The following is a 17,536-nucleotide window of genomic DNA, read 5'->3' as shown; positions in this document are numbered from 1 at the left end:
ACTACATTTCGAGTCACAAATTGTTGATGAATCAACATTCGGGTATTTACAGCTCCAATCTCAGATAGTAAACCTAGATTAGTAAGGGATGACATAAATCCTAACAAACTGCCGGTAAGCTAGACTCCGTTTACGCATTATAAATGGGCGTCCTAGGTTTTTATATAGACTACCTTTTTCTCGGGAGTTGCTGCCAATTGACTGTTGTTCCCAGCTCAGTTTCTTGGTGGCTGTGGTGCTGTTCTCAGCGAACCGTTTCAACAAGAATTAGCTTCGACGTTCCCTACAAACTCGATGTACTCGTACACGCATGCCATCTGTGGCAAGAAAACCAGCTGTACTCTCTGCAACAGCACCTGGATCATGTAGATACTCATCTTAACTGTCTCATTTCTACTAGAAGACCTGCACGGCGAACTGTCGACAGAGAACCGCGGCAGCTTCCCACCACCTTACAGCTGCAACCCGATTGCTCCACGCGTTATGACGCCTCGTCTGGGGACCGCGAAGCCTTGGCCGGTGACGACATCTGGCCTTGCCATATGCCCTCCGTCAATAGTCGCACGCGCCTGACGAGAGACCAGTCTGCCCCAGACTCGCACCCCACCAAGCATTATACTGTGTTCCAGGGCGAAATTCGGAGCTCCTCGTTGCCGGCCCTTCCTCTGCATAGGCGAGCCACGCAGAATGCCGCACCAGGAAACCGACATCTGGTTCCGGTGTCGTCCCCGGTTGTTGGAACGTCAGAGGACTCCAGTTCGGCGAAGTCGCCTAAAGTGTTGGTTGCACGCCGGTGGTCGGCCTCTCATCACGACTGCCGTGTGTGCGACGTGGAAAGATTCCGGAAAGAGATCCGGCAGAATCGTGTGAAGAATGCAAATGCTGACCTGTGCACCAAGTGTAGCGCTTGTAACAGGTGTTCGAGCAGTTTCCCACATGGCTGCCTTACTGCCAGTAGATCAGAAAGTGATTTAATCTTGAACAGTGACACGCATCGGACGGTACCTCGAAAGTCGGCTTCTCCATCAGTCAGTCAACCGCGCTCTGCGGAGTCTGCATCGCTGCATCAATCCACCAAGGCGTCCTCCAGATGCCGGCCGTATTCAGGTGGAAAGACCCATGTTGTTCTTCGACTGAAACCAGAAAAGATGACAGAGTGTTCGTCGCAGAGCCATTGCGAGTCAATTCGTGCTGAGTCGGTTAGGAAGAGAGACGCTTATGCGAAATGTTTCAGTAGAGCTGCTAGCGAGCTCTCACATGACGCAGGCTTTACTGTTTCGTCGTCGTCTGCCAATTTGTGCCCGGCGATACTGGTAGACAACCCAAAGATCGCCATGATGCCCAACACTCCTACTGGCGCTGGCCGCTTTACTGACGCAAGAGGAAGATGTTCTCGTGGGGAGCTGGTGTTGTGCTCTCCGATGGAAGCGTCGATTGTTGACAGAGGCCGTAGCCTGCCCACGCGGAAAAATGTTTCGCCTCGAGTCCCACGCGTTTGCCGGGGGATCCCAACGACGGGACGTTCTGGTAACTCGAACTGCCTGGCGAATTTCTCATTGCATCATCCGGTTTCCGACTTCAACGGAGCGCCTGCTACCCCTAGTCCAGTATACAAGATTGGTGGTGTGTCAAATTCAACACATCAGGATTCCAGCGAAAGAAAAACACCGGCTCGACAGTCGTCCCCCGGGCGGTTTGCACAATCGGACCACTCGTTATTACATGCGACGGGGTGGAAGGTACAAACCGACAAAACGGCTTCCACAGTCGACTCAATAAGCTGGTATTCTTTCAGCCGGGATGACACAGAGTCTCTACTAGGACATTCCTTCTGCGATCAGCTGGCAGGTGCAAGGAGTGGACGGCTTTCTTGGACAGGCCCGCTCCCAGTTGCCCTCACTCCCGAACAGCACGGGAGTCCGGAGAATCCAGAATGTCAATTGTCCGATATCGGAGCGATCTCTTTCGGCGCATGTGTGAAGCGTTAGGTAAGAATGAGCTAATTGCTCGAACCAGGGATTTCACATGCCTGCCGCAGACAACGGCGAAATAAGGCCGAGATTCCCGCAGCTTCAGATGCGTGCCACGGAGGCACAGAAAAGTAGGGATGCAGCGGGCGTCAGCGTCTTCAGGACCCGAGGGAGAACGCAGACAACCTCCGCATGTGCCACCGGCGCCGAGCGAGGCGTGACAGTGCATCTCTGGTAAAATCAGGACAGCCAGGCCCTGTCAGCTGCATATCTCCTGACGCGGTTGTATAGTGGACCACTTCGTTGAAAGAGAGCAGGTGCAATTTGGCGCGCGAAAACATGTATGCCACAGAGCGTAACGTAACCTCTGATAAACTGGCATCCGACGCAGCTCCCAGGATTTCTGCGTGACTGTAAGTGACCGTCTCTTGTACAGTGCGAACACCGCCACCATTGACAAGTACATCTCATGTGACAACAACGCTGCGTCTCTATCTTCGAAGGCGACGTTGCCGAACTCTCCAGCCTACGACAATACACACTGAACCTTTTGTGTGGGCTTTCGAAGAAGTAGCCACATGAGAGGCGTAGAGCACCGACTGTAGAATCCGAGTGAAACGGGAACCATATATCCCTGCGTCTGTATTTTTCGAGTGAGTGGTCGTTAGAGGCGACCTGAATCCTGCCTGTGACGCACAGGGGGGTTATCATGATCAGCGTCGGCCTGTCACAATGGTTATTGTTTAGTGCACGCCAAATGCTGCGAGCGCAGTCTTGTATGAAGCTGACCTCGACGCCTACAGGCTCAAAGAGAACTTCCGCAACTCGAATGACGAAGTCAAGCTGTGTTACTTGATGGCAGAAAGACATATATTCGGAAAACTGGCCTTTCCACACCAGGTGAAAGGCAAACTGCCGCTCACAAGAGCGCTCGTGACCACCGGCGAACAGGCATTGACCGCGATGTCAAGTGTTGACTCCTGTCGTTTTCCCCAGACACGAGGAACCGTTCTTCAAAAGAATATACACTGCGCCACAGACTGATGACCTCAAAATTTAGGCTGTCACGTCTCCTCTTCCTCGTTGAATGCTTCTCGCATGAGCTTAACGCGTTGGAATTCACAATAGTGTTCTTTCCGCTTCTCTTCAAACTCGTGGCGCCGTTTTTCTTCAAGTTCTTCCTCGTTTAACGCCTGCCCTTCTTCGTTCACCTCTAAATGTTCGAGGCACGCCTGAAGGGTTGCAGCGGAAACAGCTTCGCTTGGCTGCGGACAGAAGGGAGAACGCACAACCAGGGGAAGGTGGACTGCGCACTCATTTTCCATTAAAGACCAGATGACACAGGACTTCTGCCGGAATCACTTAGCCCCTTCAACACGCAAAACCAGCGAATCATGTTCCTTGCCTCCTCTCGCGAATGGGTGTGAGGTGTAGATGTGCTGTTACCGGTAGCGAATCTTGTTCATCATCGCATTCGACTTCCTGCAAGAAAATGGTAGCACGCATGGAAAAAACGGAACTGCCAGATAAGCGGCGCCTATTGAGCAGGTTTTCGAGTTTACGCACGGAGGGAATGGCGCATCCCAGAAAACTGAAAGCCACTACGCTCTCATTCGTCCCGGACACTCTGCCGTCACGAATATTCTGCCAAGGACTGGGCGCGTTTCTACGCAGCGTCGTACCTGGTCCTTTTGTAACGTCACCCAACCTAATACGTACGCTGCTCCTGCATAGTATCTACTCCCTCACAGATGAAGGTGCTATTGGGAATGGAGCTTTCTGAACGCGGTATCCCCGTAGCTGCCCGCCCCCGTTCAAGTTTCCCCAGAAGAGTCCTACCGATCCTCGCCGGTGATACGGGGTAGGCGGCTCATCGATTTTCATGCGGGTCCCACGCTCCAAATCGTGTTCGGCAATTGCCTCCTCATCCCACGTCAGGTGCTTTCTGAGAAACACAGACAAGGACATTCCAGCTGCTGGCTCACTCCATTGCTGGCGGATGCCCGTGCAAATCAGCCAGGGCTTTCGTGCCGCCTTCGGTGATTTGCGGCCATTTCGTTAGCATGCCAGGACGCTCAACAGTACAAATTCTAAGCCCCGTTTTCAAGGCAGCATTGCTGGAATTACTCCAGAGCATCAGTGCGCGAGCTCATCGGCTCTGGTTGACTCACTGCTCTTCTGTAGATCCAGGTGTGCGTCTCCGTATCGCACTATGGTTCGGCTGTGCACCGGAACCATTTGGTTGGGCCTTCCCTGCCACTTCCATTCTCTCTGTTTCTCCTGCAGATCTGGCAGTTTTCAACTGTAGAGAAAGACTCTGCGGGACCTGTTCACGAGGAATTGAGGGCGGGAGCTTGCAGCCCTGCAGGCTTTCCTGCCTGCGTGGCTCCTACCGTTGGTCGGCCGTGCTGGATCGGCAACCCAAGACAGAAGCGTTTCACACTTGAGGCAAATTATGCAACCGCACGGAACCATTCCGAGCAATCAACTTGCTGGCGAAAACTGTGTACACGGTCTTGCTGAATGGGCGGCGCAAAGGCAGATGAAAAGGTCATCTGCCTTTGCGGTCAGCTACGACACTGCGGACCCAGCGCATGCAGGCGGTGAACAGTCCCTGGCACCGACGCCGTGCATGCAACGCCATGAGCAAAATGAGGTAAGATTCACTTTCCTTGAATGGGCACACGGATTCTTGTTGTGCGTTGCGTAAACATCCGGTCGTTGGTCCTCGTCTTTCCCACTCCTCCAGATGGACGCTGCCGTACTTACCTGTTCGTTTGGAGGGGGTGGTGAGAAATCAAGTTTTTGAAAATGGATCCCTGAGGAGAAACTGTTACAGGCAGCCACAACGGCACCAACAAGCAGGGCGCACCGCAACGTCCGCCTCTCGCTGCATAGTCAATCGTCGGTGACACACGACTCCGTCTTCTGCTTCATGCGCAACTCGATAAACATGGACGCTGTGGCCAATCAGACGCGCCCGAAACACAAGTTTTTGTGCGGATCCGCCTTCATGTGCTCTGTGGAACGTGTGTTGCAGCGAGTCGGCCATTATCAAGCTGCCTGGCCACCGGCATAATTCATGTTCACCAGGCCCCTTGGTTTTATTTGGTCGTGCATTGGGCAATACAAATTCTGAGGACGCGGTGTTTGGAGTCTCGGTGCAGCAATGGAGCGGGGAATAGGCGTTCTATCTGTGGGGACTCAACAGAATGGCAAGCTAGCTGCCAGGAATGATCCACCGGAGTCTCGTGCAGGGCCACATGAGGGCGACAGGGAAGTTGTCGACGTGTCGCACAACTGCAATGGCTCTCAGAGATTTCCGGACAAAGGTGAGCAAAGTTAGCGACTGCTGTCAAGAGAAGTTGTTCAGAGCCACAAGGAATGCATCATGCAGTTTACATGTGACGCAGGTTGCTTCCACAGCGTGTTTACAGAGAACGGCGTGCCCAGTGTCTGCGCGTGGCATCTTTCAGGAAATGTCACCGCTTGTGAAGAAGTTTGTCAACAGTCCTGCCTTGATAGCATTCGGGGCTCCAAAGCCCAAGGTAGTGACAGCTGCTCCCGCAGCGTTATTGGGCCGGAGATGCCGCGGAAGCGAAACGCCGCCGCCGAGGCGGCTCTGGATCATTTTCCATCAGCTCAAATGGCGGAACATGAGGAACGCACGAGCACTCGGCGGGTTGAGAGTGGCAAACAGAAGATGGTTCCCCGATTTCGACTGGACAGAAAGAATGCGGGAAGCCACATAACGTCGGAGACCAAGATACAACGATCCGAAGGTGTTTCAGATCGCTGTGCGAGCGCGTGCTTCGCCGGAACCGAAAGTTCTTCAGTGACCGTAGAAGTTTGTGAAGATGCTATAGAATATCAGAGCAGGAAGCGGTTAAAGGCTGCGCGGTATTCTTGCAACAATAATAGAATGCATCCACGTAACAGGCACAGCAATGGTACTGTTGACTACGGAGCGCTCGGAGAGAAGTACCATGATCTGAAGAAGTACCTTGCCCCAAAAAAGCATGGCGGCTTTTCTCTTGATATGACGAGTACCATGGCTCTATATGAGCTCGCCAAAGCCCTGATGATGGAGTTTTACGGGCTGAAGTTTGAACTACCTTTAAGCCACGAACATTTCCTTGTACCGTGTATTCCTTCGCGAGCGAATTATATACACCACATGGCCGATCTCTTGGTCGATGTTGAACAAGAGGGCGCACTGCACTTGGCTCTTCACGGGCGCGATGGTGATTCCCCGGCAGTCCGGCGTGCGGCACAAGAAGCACAGCCGCTCCGTGGTAAACATATCAAGGTCTTGGATATTGGTGTTGGGGCAAACTGCGTGTATCCTCTACTGGGTTGCGCCGAGTATGGATGGACGTTTGTAGGCTCCGATATCAGTAAGCGTTCTCTGGAGTTAGCGCGTGAAAACGTCAATCTCAATGGCCTTGGCTCGTGCGTGCATTTGCGACACCAGCAAGATCCAGTTAAGTTTTTCTCTGGTGTAGTCGAGAACGGAGAGATGTTTGCACTCTCTATGTGCAATCCACCTTTCCATGAATCTACGGACCAGGTTAATGTTTGCCCATTTCGGGTTCTTGAGGCCCAGAACCACGAGATAGTGTGCGAAGGCGGCGAGCTCAACTTCATCATGAGTATGATACGTGAGAGCCGAGAATTCTGCTCTCAGTTCATGTGGTTCACCTCATTGGTGGCAAGGGCATCTACTGTGAAAACAGTAAAAAGATTTCTTTGGGAAGAGTTACGCGCGTTCGCTGACAGCCCGGACCAGGTGGAGCATATGCATACGTTGTGGAAGAGTGCAATCACCGGACAGAAAGGGCGGGCTTCATCCGAGGAAGGGACACAGCAATCTGTAACACCAACTGACGCCCCTCCTAGTGTGGCAGAATTTCGCTGTAAAGAACTTCGTCAAGGGAAGCAAACTAGGTGGGTAATATGCTGGACATTTTGGACAAGGGAACAGCGAAAACAAGTGAGGGAATATTTTGAAGGAATCAGGGAAGTCTCTGACTGTGCAGCCGTGGATTACATCGGATCTCCCCCAGTTATCTGACTGTCAAACGATGTGTCTACATCGGCTGTGCTCGTGAAGAAATGTCGGGACTCCACCAAGACGAAACTGGTGGTATGTTTATGAAGGATGGCGGCAGATAGTGAACTGACGCAACAATTGCCAAAATAATTCGAGGCAAATCACACAAGAATCCTGTTTAGAGTGCATTGTTACCCAATGGTACCGTGTGCCGAAACCACTCGGAACAGTGTCCGCATTCGGTGACGATACCCGTCATATGGGAGCACAAAAAGAGGCAGTCATACGATAGACATGTCGCGTCTGCATCAGATGCTGCAGGCGCAAGACGTGAAGTCAGCAGGGACGATGGGACTGCAACAGCTACGCACCGATGAAGTCCTGACATGAGGACCAATGCACGAGTCCCCGACTTTAAAATTTAGCTTGACTCACTTGTAGTGAAGAACGCTTTTCTCTAGCCCTCGTTTTCCAGTATTGGGCAATCTGTCAGGCGACCGAGTGAATCAAGACGGGCCATTACGCGGCGAGTGCAAATGTGTCCCCTAGTCATTCGCACACAGAAATCAACTAATTGTGTCCACGTTCCTGTTTTCGTCGCGAGGGACATCAGTTGAGAAACAGGGAAGAGTCATGCCCCTATCGTGTATGGAAGCGTCGAGCAATGGCTAGCAAGAAGGCATAGCTACAGATGTCTCATGCGAACAAATTCGATGTAGGAGACACTCACACCTGCGCGTTAACAAGGGAGACCCACAAGTGGTGTGCGTAACAGATCCTTCTGTTTTTACATTGCTACGAGAAGGATGATATACAAGGGATACAGCATGCTAGTCAACGAATTTGAAACCTGTACGTACAGGCGACGCACTGGTTTCGGCTACTGGTTTCCCACCCCTATCATGCCGTGGGTTGCGAAACTTATCCATCCCACCCTAGACCAGGCGCTGCCAAACGTGTTGAAGGATGGTAAACATGACCTTTTTTGGTGTTCTGTTGTTCGTCTTTCTCGCAGCCGCGCAGGCGAGTGGGGGTGAGACGGCCCACGAGGTCCCGGACAAAGTCGCTGTACACTACACAAAGGATGATCCTCTGTTCCGGCTGCTGCCGGATCCGGATGACCTGGCTCGAGTTGCAACAGGAGGGAGTCCAAAAGAAATACAACAATTCAAGCAATTATATGACTCAGCACTAGAACTATTCGATATCGAGGGATACAACTGGCTCATGAACAAAGGTGGGTAAGCAATAGTTCTGCTCATGCCAGTGGACAATTTGCCCTTCCAGTTATGGATGAGGGTCAATCCTTGCGGTTTACGCAAGCGCTGGCCAAGACTGATATATCTCAGCCCCACGTATGCTTCAGCATTGCCTTGAAATGATCGCACTTTTCCCTCATTTGTACTGTAGTGCGACAAGGGAGAAAATACACATGCAGAACCCGTCGAGCGCCAAGCTGAGTTCCCAGGAGGCCCAGCCCGGAACGCATTTGGCTTCGATCTCACGAAATGGTCCGGCTGCAACTGTCTTTCGGCAAACCGAAGCTGTGGCAATATCACTGGATCTGCAGGATGACGGGACTACTGGGCAGAGCACAGTCGGAAGCTGGGTCAAAAGGTACAGTAGCATTTACATATTTTCATGCAGCCATAGCTTGTCAACTAGGCCATTTTAGTTCCTGCCCTTAGCACTATGTCCATGATGTCCATGACGATGCTAAAAGGACTCATCCAGTCCGTTGCTGCAGCTGTTATCGATGTGGTACCTCCCTTTATTCCTCCCCCTGTATGGATACTCCGGTGCGAAATCTACTACGTGTTTACTAGCACGGCAAAAATAACCACACGTACCCCTCTATGCAGGCCGTTACCTTGTCTTCCAATGCTGACTGGTACAGAAATTCTCTTCTAATTCTGCGACTGTCCATGAGATGATATTGAACGGCAGGCGCGAATTGCCTCGGATCTGTGCTTTATCCAATCACCATGTCCGAATTTACAACGGCAGACGTCAGCGACTCCGTCATGAATGGTGTCATAGGAAGGTGGGAAAGATATACTGCCATTTTCAAAGTCTCAAGACTACTTGCCGGTCCAGCTTCCCAGCGAAATATCAAAGCAAAGTTGGAAAGACAAGCGAAGCACAGTACCGCATATGGTAATCCCATCATGCTCGAACTTGTGTCACATGTTTATAACACTGACAACCTTATTCGCAGCGCTAGTGCTTACCTTGGGATGTATTGGCAAGTCTCTTCGCTGATGGAATTACAACGCATGACCCTGTATACACCTCGCTCAGCGCTAGTATATTCCCCATTTGCTGGATGCCTTTGGGTAAGCGACAAGATAAAAGGAATCCCAGAGCTTTTGCTGATAGAGCAGGTGTAGGACTCAGCGCGGGCATGTCAATGCCAGTTTGCTTTCCACAGTGCTTGGCAACGCTTGTCGCGTGTCCCGGCTTTTGGATGGAAGGTGTGTTACGATCCAGCTGCTACCCATACTCAGCGAAACACAACGACCGTTCAGACATTGAGGGTGCCTGCAGTGATGTGTCGGTAAGGAAACTGCGTCATTGCATGTTGGTAGCTACAAGGATAGAAGCAGGAACTGCTTTCAGGTTCCTCCTTTCTGCTCATTCTCTGTCTTCATCAACCAGAGACGAATCCCTCCGCAGGTAAGTGCGCGCGACTTCAGGCGGTGAAAGCAGGGCTTTGACGAATCCTTGTTGACATCTTCAGTATTCCTCATATGATGAGTCGCACCCTTATCCAAAAGAATGTCCGAGATTCGGTAGGCATTGCGTCAGCTGTTCCCAGACGCTCGGATTCACAGAAGAAAGTGAAATAGATCCACTCTACGACACACCCGATACGTTATTCGACGTGGAAAAACTCTTGCCGTCCCCAATCACAGAAGCATCAAAAGAGGAAGCGCCACAAGTACCGGGTGAGTCCTTTTTCTTTGTACCAGGCACCGGTGGAAACAAACTGACTGGAACTTTAGTGTACCCAAACCTTGGGAAGACACTGCGGGACTACGAACAAGTTCGCCCACCACAGCACGTCGAGTCCCCGCCATGCGACTGCAGGGGACAGCGCGCTCTTCTTCAAAGACAATGCCGCCTGCAGCCAGGAGAGCCCGTGACGGTTAGTATCAAAGACTTTCAAATCCTTCTGCATTCGTATAAGCGCTGTCACGTACATGAAGGTGGGGAGCAAGCCCCTGCAGCCAGCGACGCACTACCAGGTCCCGTCGTCGGCCCCTGAACACTGCTGTATGGTGTGCAAGCAGTTCTATCAGGGTACGACCAATCTGATGCTGAAATAGATGCATGCCGCTAGCGTCTCCGGTTCAGGCCCACTGGAGGCTCCATTGCCAAAGCCGATAGTCAAAGAGCAATACACGCCTAGTGCCAAGGTAAATGATACAGAACAAATGTCCCATTGCAGTGGGAAAGCACACTTCATTGCAGCTCGGCCATGTTATTCCTGTGGACCCGGTTCCCTACGCATCCAAACACTTTGGGTCCAGCTAGCTGGAGCTCTACCTGCTTTGTTCGAGACGATTGCAATTTTCAGCGTAGTTCAAAACTGGAATTTAAATGGGTCGTCCCGCAGACAGGCCTCTACATTATCTGTATCTTGCTCGGGTCTAGCTGTTGCACTGTGCCGTGCTTGACTCCCCAGAGATACCAATAGATCAGAATACCAAGCTGCAAGCAAACACATGAGAATAGCTACAATGGACTGTATGCATGAGGAAGAGAGCTGTAAAACACAATCGCCTCTCTGACCGCTCAGTCCAAAATATGCCTGCTTGACTTACCGGTTGACCAGAGAAGCAGAAAATGAACCAGAAGAAGCAATTTCCAACGGTGGGATTTCTCTGAAACTGAAGGCACCAGGATCAACAGCCAGAAGTTTACGTGAAGGATATTCACGAATTCCATGAAGAGTCTAAGCCATCGTTACAACGTGTGCCGCGGCATATATTCAACAGGCTTACAAATGAAAGATTTGTTATATACGTGAGCGGCGCTTGAGCTGCGAAAGCAAACACACAAGCAAAAGCAACTTAATCATGCTTCGTGTGACACAAGAGCGACGATCATTGCCTCGTAGCACGCGCGATGGGACTTTCTCCGGGGAGTAGAACGGGTTGGCAGTGACACGTTGCATAAAAAACAACCCCCTCCTGACACGTCACACCATCCCTGCGAACGGTGGCTCCCGCATTATTGGCTCTCATGCGTCTCGTCGCGACGGGGCACTAACACAGTCTTCTGCCTTTCAAGCCTGGGGCCACCGTGCATAATGTTGCTTGTTCGACATAGACACGAAGTCAGGATAACCCACACATGCCGACAAGAGGCGGAAAACACATCCCTACGAGGCGATATGCATTCAAGAATATTCTTCCCTGCATATGAAGCATACGCTGTTCGACATAATTCACCGGAACCAATCCAGCGAAGTAATGTCTTCTATACATCATTAATCCTCTCAAAGGAGCACGCCTGCTGATTGCTTGGCTTACCCATGAACCCCAGGAAAACCCAGCCTGTCCACCCGAGTTGCAGTGGTACCGTGACCATGTATTCATGAAGCAGCGCGGAAATTAGGAAAACAACGGAGGTCGCGACAATTCGCGGAGAACCTGCAAAAAAAGTAAATGCGAAGCGGGCGTGATCCAACAATATGCAGCGGGACCTATAACTTGACTGGAGTAGACTACTGGAGTTTTTTCTCCAAAGTAAAGGAAAACCTACGCGCTCGACGAAGAGGCTTGTTGATGTGACGATTAAGGAAGTGGTGAATAGGTAAGTTCCATTTTCTCCAGTACTCCCCGAAACTTGAGGCGTTCCACCAATCCTGCAGCCCACAGGAAATCGTAAGCACATGATCCATCGCTTCGTTGTAAACTTACCGCATCAATGTACCCGACAGAAGGGAGCCTGCTAGTGAAGCCGCTCCAGGAGGTAGCTTACCAGGTAAAACTGCCTGTCGCCGAAACGAGTGACCTCCGCGAGAATGTTGCACCAGTGGTGGAAGAGGCCGACAAACATGAGCAGCCAGACATAGAGGTTTGGAATTGATAGCCTGGTGATCTGCAGAGCAGCACAAGGAGGCAGCGTGCGGAAATCGGATTGCATTTGGATCGAAGGCGATGTTGTGGCTTCCTCGGTTCCGTGACGTACCTTATCGAGGAAGTGGACGAGAAGCGTGCTTAGCGGTATGGATTGCATCTCCGTTATCGTGAACGAGTTTTTTGCGACAGGCACGATGTGCTGATCGACAACGATCCTGCACAAGAAGTGTGACGACCAAAACAACAACAAAATGAGACTTCTGCCTACTTCTGGCAGGCAGCAATCCGTGCTTGTAAAACAGGCAACGTGTGACTCAGTGATTCTCTTACTTCATGAGAGCCAGGCACGCTGCTGATTCGAAAACATGACGGATAACCGACAGCCATCTAATACGGGGAACTCGAGGGTAGTAAAACTAAAAACAAGCACACACACCAGCGCAAACACGCATTTTTCCGTAGCACAAAGGGATACTGCTGCAGTGAGGAACATGCTACATCGACGCATGCCGCCCCACATGTGTTCAACCCACACGTACTTGAAAGCACATGGTTGGCATCCAAATGAACGTGTATAGATGCCGCAGCGTTATTGACTGCGGATACCTCCGAACAAGCTCAGCCTCCTGCAAACGTACACAGAATACACGCAGCTGTGTGTTTCAGCGAAACGCACCAAAAAGGGCGGCTACATCGTTGTAACATCTTCACTGTTCGCGTCCTGATGACACTTGCATTTGGGAAAAATGTGGGTCGCGTCGTCGAACTAGTTGTCACTAATGAACGTTTAAAACAGGACGGACCTCACTGTTCGAGCACAGCTCATGGAAATTATCTCCGTCCCTGTTTTCGAAATACACACACACACACACACAAAGGCAGCACCACAAGACGGAATCCATTTCCTGAGGTGAAGCACTCTCGCGACTATTGCATCCGGAATCTACGGACTAGGATACGATGCTAAGGTGTACATGCTTGACGGGAGGATCGTAGAATTGGATCCTTGAGGCACGTATGAGCCAGACCATAAAAAGACGAGCAGCACTAGCAGGCTGCCATACAATCTTACCTCAGAGCTCGGCGGGCGTCAAGACACACATGGTGGAACGAAAAGAGTTTGAATAGCCATACGATGGAAAAGGCCAAGAGTAGGGCGGATGATGCTGGAAAGGAACACCACAGGACGATCGACATGCCATTTCTAGCGGATACCCTCGCTTGCCCCCATAATTCAGCTGATGTGGACAGCATCGTGGTCGAAGCTCAGGTCACGCCATTTGGCTCTCATCCTAAGCCCCGGACGCGCCTTAAACTCCTTCTGACGTCCGCAGCAAAATGATATAAACCGTGGGCTTACCGGGGGAGGGAGAAGAATTGCAAACGGTAAGATATGGCACGATGAAGACCAGAAAGAAGTTTAGGCCGATAAGGACGCACTCGGACCAATCCAAAAGGTGGGGGACCCACGCCGCCACGAATCGCTCGATGACGAATGCACCTAGAATGCAAAAATGCATCTTGCCAGCAGAAGAACACAATCCCCGTTGACCGGGGGCCCATGCAAAAGTGCCAGGTTGAAGGCCGTCGGGTCGACCAGTTCTGATCGTACGATTGCCGCGAACGAGATGACGACCAAGAGGAAAACCACAACGCTGCACACTGGTGGAGTTTGCTCGTGGGGACCCTACGACTTTGGCATGGCGGTTGCCTGTGCACAGCTGCGACCAAACAACAGAAGCAAGAACTCTTCTCACCAGGAGAAAGCAGAGCAGCATTGGCCAGTTTGAGAGAATGTCTCCGAAGCTCGAGGGAAGCGTGATCATGAGCCCTGCAATCAGTCCATGCACGACATGGTTCAGGAATGACATGACAAACCTCACACACATAAGCGGATGTCGTCCTCTACCCAGGCGTATCAACGCCGCTGCGTCGCGGCAGACAAGTGAAGAGAACTCCTTAGCCAAAAGTTGCAGGATACCGTGACGCTATCACGCAGCAGCAGACCAACGCACCATATTCCATCAGGTTGTCCGTGATCATGCGGAAGTTTATGACGAACAGCAGAATAAAAAAGAGGTTTAGGAAACCTCTTAGATTCAAGTTCTTCGTATGATGAGATAACAAAGTTGCACGGTATGCGCCATGCAGCTGATCATGCAGAGGCCTGAAAAAGAAGATAGGACACAACGCAGGTGCACGCGATCGAACAGATATGGGGGGGTTTTCGACGAGGTATCGGAGAGCTACCATTCTCAGCCCAGTGTTCGTCCAGTGACTCCATCGGCACATGGCATCCCGTCGCATGCATTTACAGATATCAAGATATTTAGAAGAACGCTACTCACCTGCCTCTATAGTCGTGAAGACAATTAACCGCTGAGGGGCGTCGAGAGCCATCTGTTGAGCGCAGCCGCATTCTGTCATCGAATGAATGTTCATGCTTTTCTTCCGCTTGAACTTCTTCCCCATGCAGTCGTTGTAGCTCCTCCAATCGTGTTACTGTGTCCTGCTGTTTCAGCCACAGTCTCTTGGCCGCTTTTCGTTCCATCTCCAGAGAAGTTCCTCTGGCATCCCGTTTGACCGGAATGGAGCCCTCCTTTGTCTTCCTCTCCGCTGTGACATCCGCCATTGTGGGCCAACACATCTAGAGCTTTCAAACAGACTCTTAAATCGAGAATCGACACCCCCTGGGTCTTCAGGTCGAGTCGTCCCCCGGACGTGGCTTCGACAGCTCTGCCAACCTTCAGCGGTGAGTGTCTGAACGCCGCGTCAGCCAGTACTCTGAAACTGAAGAGGGCGTACTGAAAGCCCCAGGAATTAAGCATCCATTGCAGAGTGACGAAATCAAATCAACACTGGCACTAACGGAGATCGCACACAGCTGAATTCTCGAGATCACTGCAGCATGTTGTCAGGTGTATGATGGAACCGACGCTGAACACGGCTTTCTGTCGATGTACGACGAAGACTTGCATCGACGAAAAAGAGTTTTTCTTGCCGTAACCCCCAGTGCTCACAAGCGGAGGCGGAAAAAACAAAACGGAGAAACGCGTCAAATTCTGGTGTGTGCTTTATCGAGAACACAACAAACGTTATTCAGTACAAAAATCGGAGAGGCAAAGGCCACGCCCTACCGTCTGTAGTGCGACAGCCGACATAGAAGCCAGGGAAAGCTCCCCGATCCGTTGCGAAAAGATGGCTGGCAAGTTTCGGAGTTCACGGCTTTCGTCCGACTGCAAGCTGGTTTCTCTCAGTCTCGACGAGACATGGAAGCGTGGGGAAGCACGCAATAGAATTATCCGCTCGCCTTGTATTTATGGAAGGTTCTTGCTGTCGCCAGTTCGTCGGGGCGCACTCCCCTCATACTCTGGTTTACGTTGTTTCAGCGATACCGTGACCCGCATGACCCTGTAGCAGCTGAAGACGCTGGTTTCTGGTAAATTTGCAGTTTATAGAGAGCGCTAACGGGGACTACCTTCTCATCTTGACCGTAGATGACTCAGCTCTTTGCGTTTGGGCGGCACACCCTCTCCTGCTTCCACGTGCATGCCTTTCGCCTCCTCGTCACTGCTCCCGTGGTGGAAGGCTCCAGGTCTCCGGAGGTTACGGTGCGTCTGCATTTGCTCGGCTTCAGTCGAGGGAGAAACCCGCTTCGAATGCCGGAAAACAGGGCGCCGCCGTCAAGTTGCGTGGCGAAGTCCCCCAGACAGAACCCAGCGGCACCGTGCCGGGGATGAGCACCGGGTTCAACCAATCCTACTCGTTGTACTCGTTCCGGCATTTGCTTACCGCCCGAGCTCAGGGGGGGGGGAGGGAGAGGCTGACGTGCGGCAGCTGAGCCTGTGTGGCCGATGTTGGGGTCCACCGTATCATCATAAGATGGCACTACAGGCGAGTGCGCCTCCTGCTCCAATGCCGTCTTCGACTTCTACGCTGCCTCCTTCATTCGACTTCTCTGCCGACCTGGGGTATCCGGTGTCTGTCCGGACAACAACCGGGGAGACGTTTCGGGGAGAGTTGTATTGCTACGAGAAAGGGCCCTCCGGCCTGATCACTCTAAGTAAGGAGCGCGAGCACACGAAAGTTGCCGGACAGCGTGAGCTCGCACCATGCAGGGGATGACGAGTTGATGTTGCTCTTGTCCTTTGTCTGTGCAGAGGAAGACACGGAACCAGGAAAGGCAAATTTTCACGTTATTCGGCAAGGCGCTGTCGTAGATCTGGTGTCCGAAAGACAGAATGGAGACGCGCGACAGAACCTGTCCAAGCCCCCCGCCATAGACAGAGGCGTCGTTGACCACAGCGAAAAAGCCGCCATCGCAGAATTCGAGAAGCGCAAGTACACAATTGGCGTCGGAGTAACTGCTGAGGCCCAGGATCTCTTCGACTTCATCTGGAAAACGTACGTCACTTCGAACCTTCGAGGCAGAGCGCTACGCCTACTGCCTTCTGGAACTTGGGTGTGTGGTAGCGCCTGCTGCTCATAGATTTTTTCACGGTGTCGCAACAGGTCCGCGTGGAGGCGGTGCAAACTTTTAGGGACCGTTTAGGAGAGCTGGTTGTGAGATCTGTGTACTAAAAGAATGCTTCCAGCTTGAGGTGTTTTCTCTGATTCTGTTGGCTTCAGGCATCCGGATTGCGTATGGCGGGGCCAAGATATTGTTATTCAAAGCCTGGAGGTTACCATAAGACCGCCCTACGAGCCGTCTAGCGTTTCTGGTCGGGACGCACGCGCAAAGGAAAGGATCACTAACGTTGTAAGCCTTACAGAGGAGCACGTGCTTGGTCGAGCATGGAGACTCGCGGAGTTCCTTTTGCTCTACATGTATGACTCTCGCATCTTGTTTGGGTGATCTACGTTGTGCAGGCCATGAAGTTTCGACAAAAAAGAGAACGCGAGGCAGCACGGCAGCCACAGCATGGCGCGCTTTTGCCAGGCGGCGCTTCGGCCCCGGTAAGTGGCGCTTGACCCTCCATGTCGTCACGGGCAGTGATCCTGGACTGTCTCACCTGTGCGTTTCGCAATGAGGAAGTTGACCAAGCACCTGCTGTCCCCTACTGCGTTGTGGCTCAGAACCTGGCGAACGGAGCGTGTGATAGCACTCTCGTCCCGCGCGAAGCCGTCGAGCCGGCAGATGGGGGGCCCTCGGCGACCGACAGTGTTTCAAGTCGTGTGGGGTGAATTGCTGATGTTCCTGCTGCCGAGAGGGGGCCAACCACAATCGTGGTTCTCTCGGCCCGTCAGTTTACCGTTTGGGGGTCGCCTCCCGCTTCCGTCACCAACTAGGGAAGTGGCTCAAAGCGGTTCATTCCGAAGTCTTTGGTAGCTCGCACGAAGCGCTCGCGGGGCTAGTCTAAAAAGGCTATTGGAGCTGGGAATTCCTCTTTGAATCAGATGTTCGTTCCATTCATAGTGACTTC

At 52.0% G+C, this 17,536-nt stretch overlaps 6 protein-coding genes across 6 annotated transcripts; 3 read left to right on the top strand and 3 right to left on the bottom strand.

Annotated features, from left to right (window-relative positions):
• Nucleotides 1-169: 169 nt before the first annotated feature.
• NCLIV_032720 (hypothetical protein) lies at nt 170-377 on the bottom strand (the record flags this gene model as incomplete). The annotated part of the gene is made up of 2 exons (XM_003883468.1): nt 170-238; nt 288-377. The coding sequence occupies 2 exons, from the start codon at nt 375-377 to the stop codon at nt 170-172; spliced, it is 159 nt and encodes a 52-aa protein (XP_003883517.1).
• Nucleotides 378-3,034: 2,657 nt separating this feature from the next.
• NCLIV_032710 (putative protein phosphatase inhibitor 2) lies at nt 3,035-4,236 on the bottom strand (the record flags this gene model as incomplete). The annotated part of the gene is made up of 4 exons (XM_003883467.1): nt 3,035-3,235; nt 3,417-3,452; nt 3,810-3,915; nt 4,142-4,236. The coding sequence occupies 4 exons, from the start codon at nt 4,234-4,236 to the stop codon at nt 3,035-3,037; spliced, it is 438 nt and encodes a 145-aa protein (XP_003883516.1).
• A 1,125-nt stretch (nt 4,237-5,361) lies between these two features.
• Nucleotides 5,362-7,044, top strand: NCLIV_032700 (hypothetical protein; the record flags this gene model as incomplete). The annotated part of the gene is made up of 1 exon (XM_003883466.1): nt 5,362-7,044. One exon carries the CDS (start codon nt 5,362-5,364, stop codon nt 7,042-7,044), a length of 1,683 nt encoding a protein of 560 aa, XP_003883515.1.
• Nucleotides 7,045-7,989: 945 nt separating this feature from the next.
• Nucleotides 7,990-9,413, top strand: NCLIV_032690 (hypothetical protein; the record flags this gene model as incomplete). Its single annotated transcript, XM_003883465.1, has 9 exons — nt 7,990-8,260; nt 8,311-8,378; nt 8,434-8,534; nt 8,594-8,640; nt 8,699-8,822; nt 8,886-8,914; nt 8,971-9,067; nt 9,121-9,180; nt 9,242-9,413. The coding sequence occupies 9 exons, from the start codon at nt 7,990-7,992 to the stop codon at nt 9,411-9,413; spliced, it is 969 nt and encodes a 322-aa protein (XP_003883514.1).
• A 1,237-nt stretch (nt 9,414-10,650) lies between these two features.
• On the bottom strand, nt 10,651-14,745 carry NCLIV_032680 (putative diacylglycerol acyltransferase; the record flags this gene model as incomplete). Its single annotated transcript, XM_003883464.1, has 10 exons — nt 10,651-10,737; nt 11,031-11,068; nt 11,562-11,681; nt 11,794-11,896; nt 12,013-12,132; nt 12,223-12,328; nt 12,444-12,529; nt 13,871-13,944; nt 14,129-14,280; nt 14,462-14,745. The coding sequence occupies 10 exons, from the start codon at nt 14,743-14,745 to the stop codon at nt 10,651-10,653; spliced, it is 1,170 nt and encodes a 389-aa protein (XP_003883513.1).
• Nucleotides 14,746-15,995: 1,250 nt separating this feature from the next.
• On the top strand, nt 15,996-17,297 carry NCLIV_032670 (Protein LSM12 homolog, related; the record flags this gene model as incomplete). The annotated part of the gene is made up of 5 exons (XM_003883463.1): nt 15,996-16,176; nt 16,274-16,517; nt 16,743-16,872; nt 16,983-17,069; nt 17,190-17,297. The coding sequence occupies 5 exons, from the start codon at nt 15,996-15,998 to the stop codon at nt 17,295-17,297; spliced, it is 750 nt and encodes a 249-aa protein (XP_003883512.1).
• Nucleotides 17,298-17,536: the final 239 nt, after the last annotated feature.

This window comes from Neospora caninum, chromosome VIII (genome assembly GCF_000208865.1).
Source record: "Neospora caninum Liverpool complete genome, chromosome VIII".
Lineage (NCBI taxonomy): Eukaryota > Apicomplexa > Conoidasida > Eucoccidiorida > Sarcocystidae > Neospora > Neospora caninum.
This window is presented reverse-complemented; position numbering and strand designations above follow the sequence as displayed.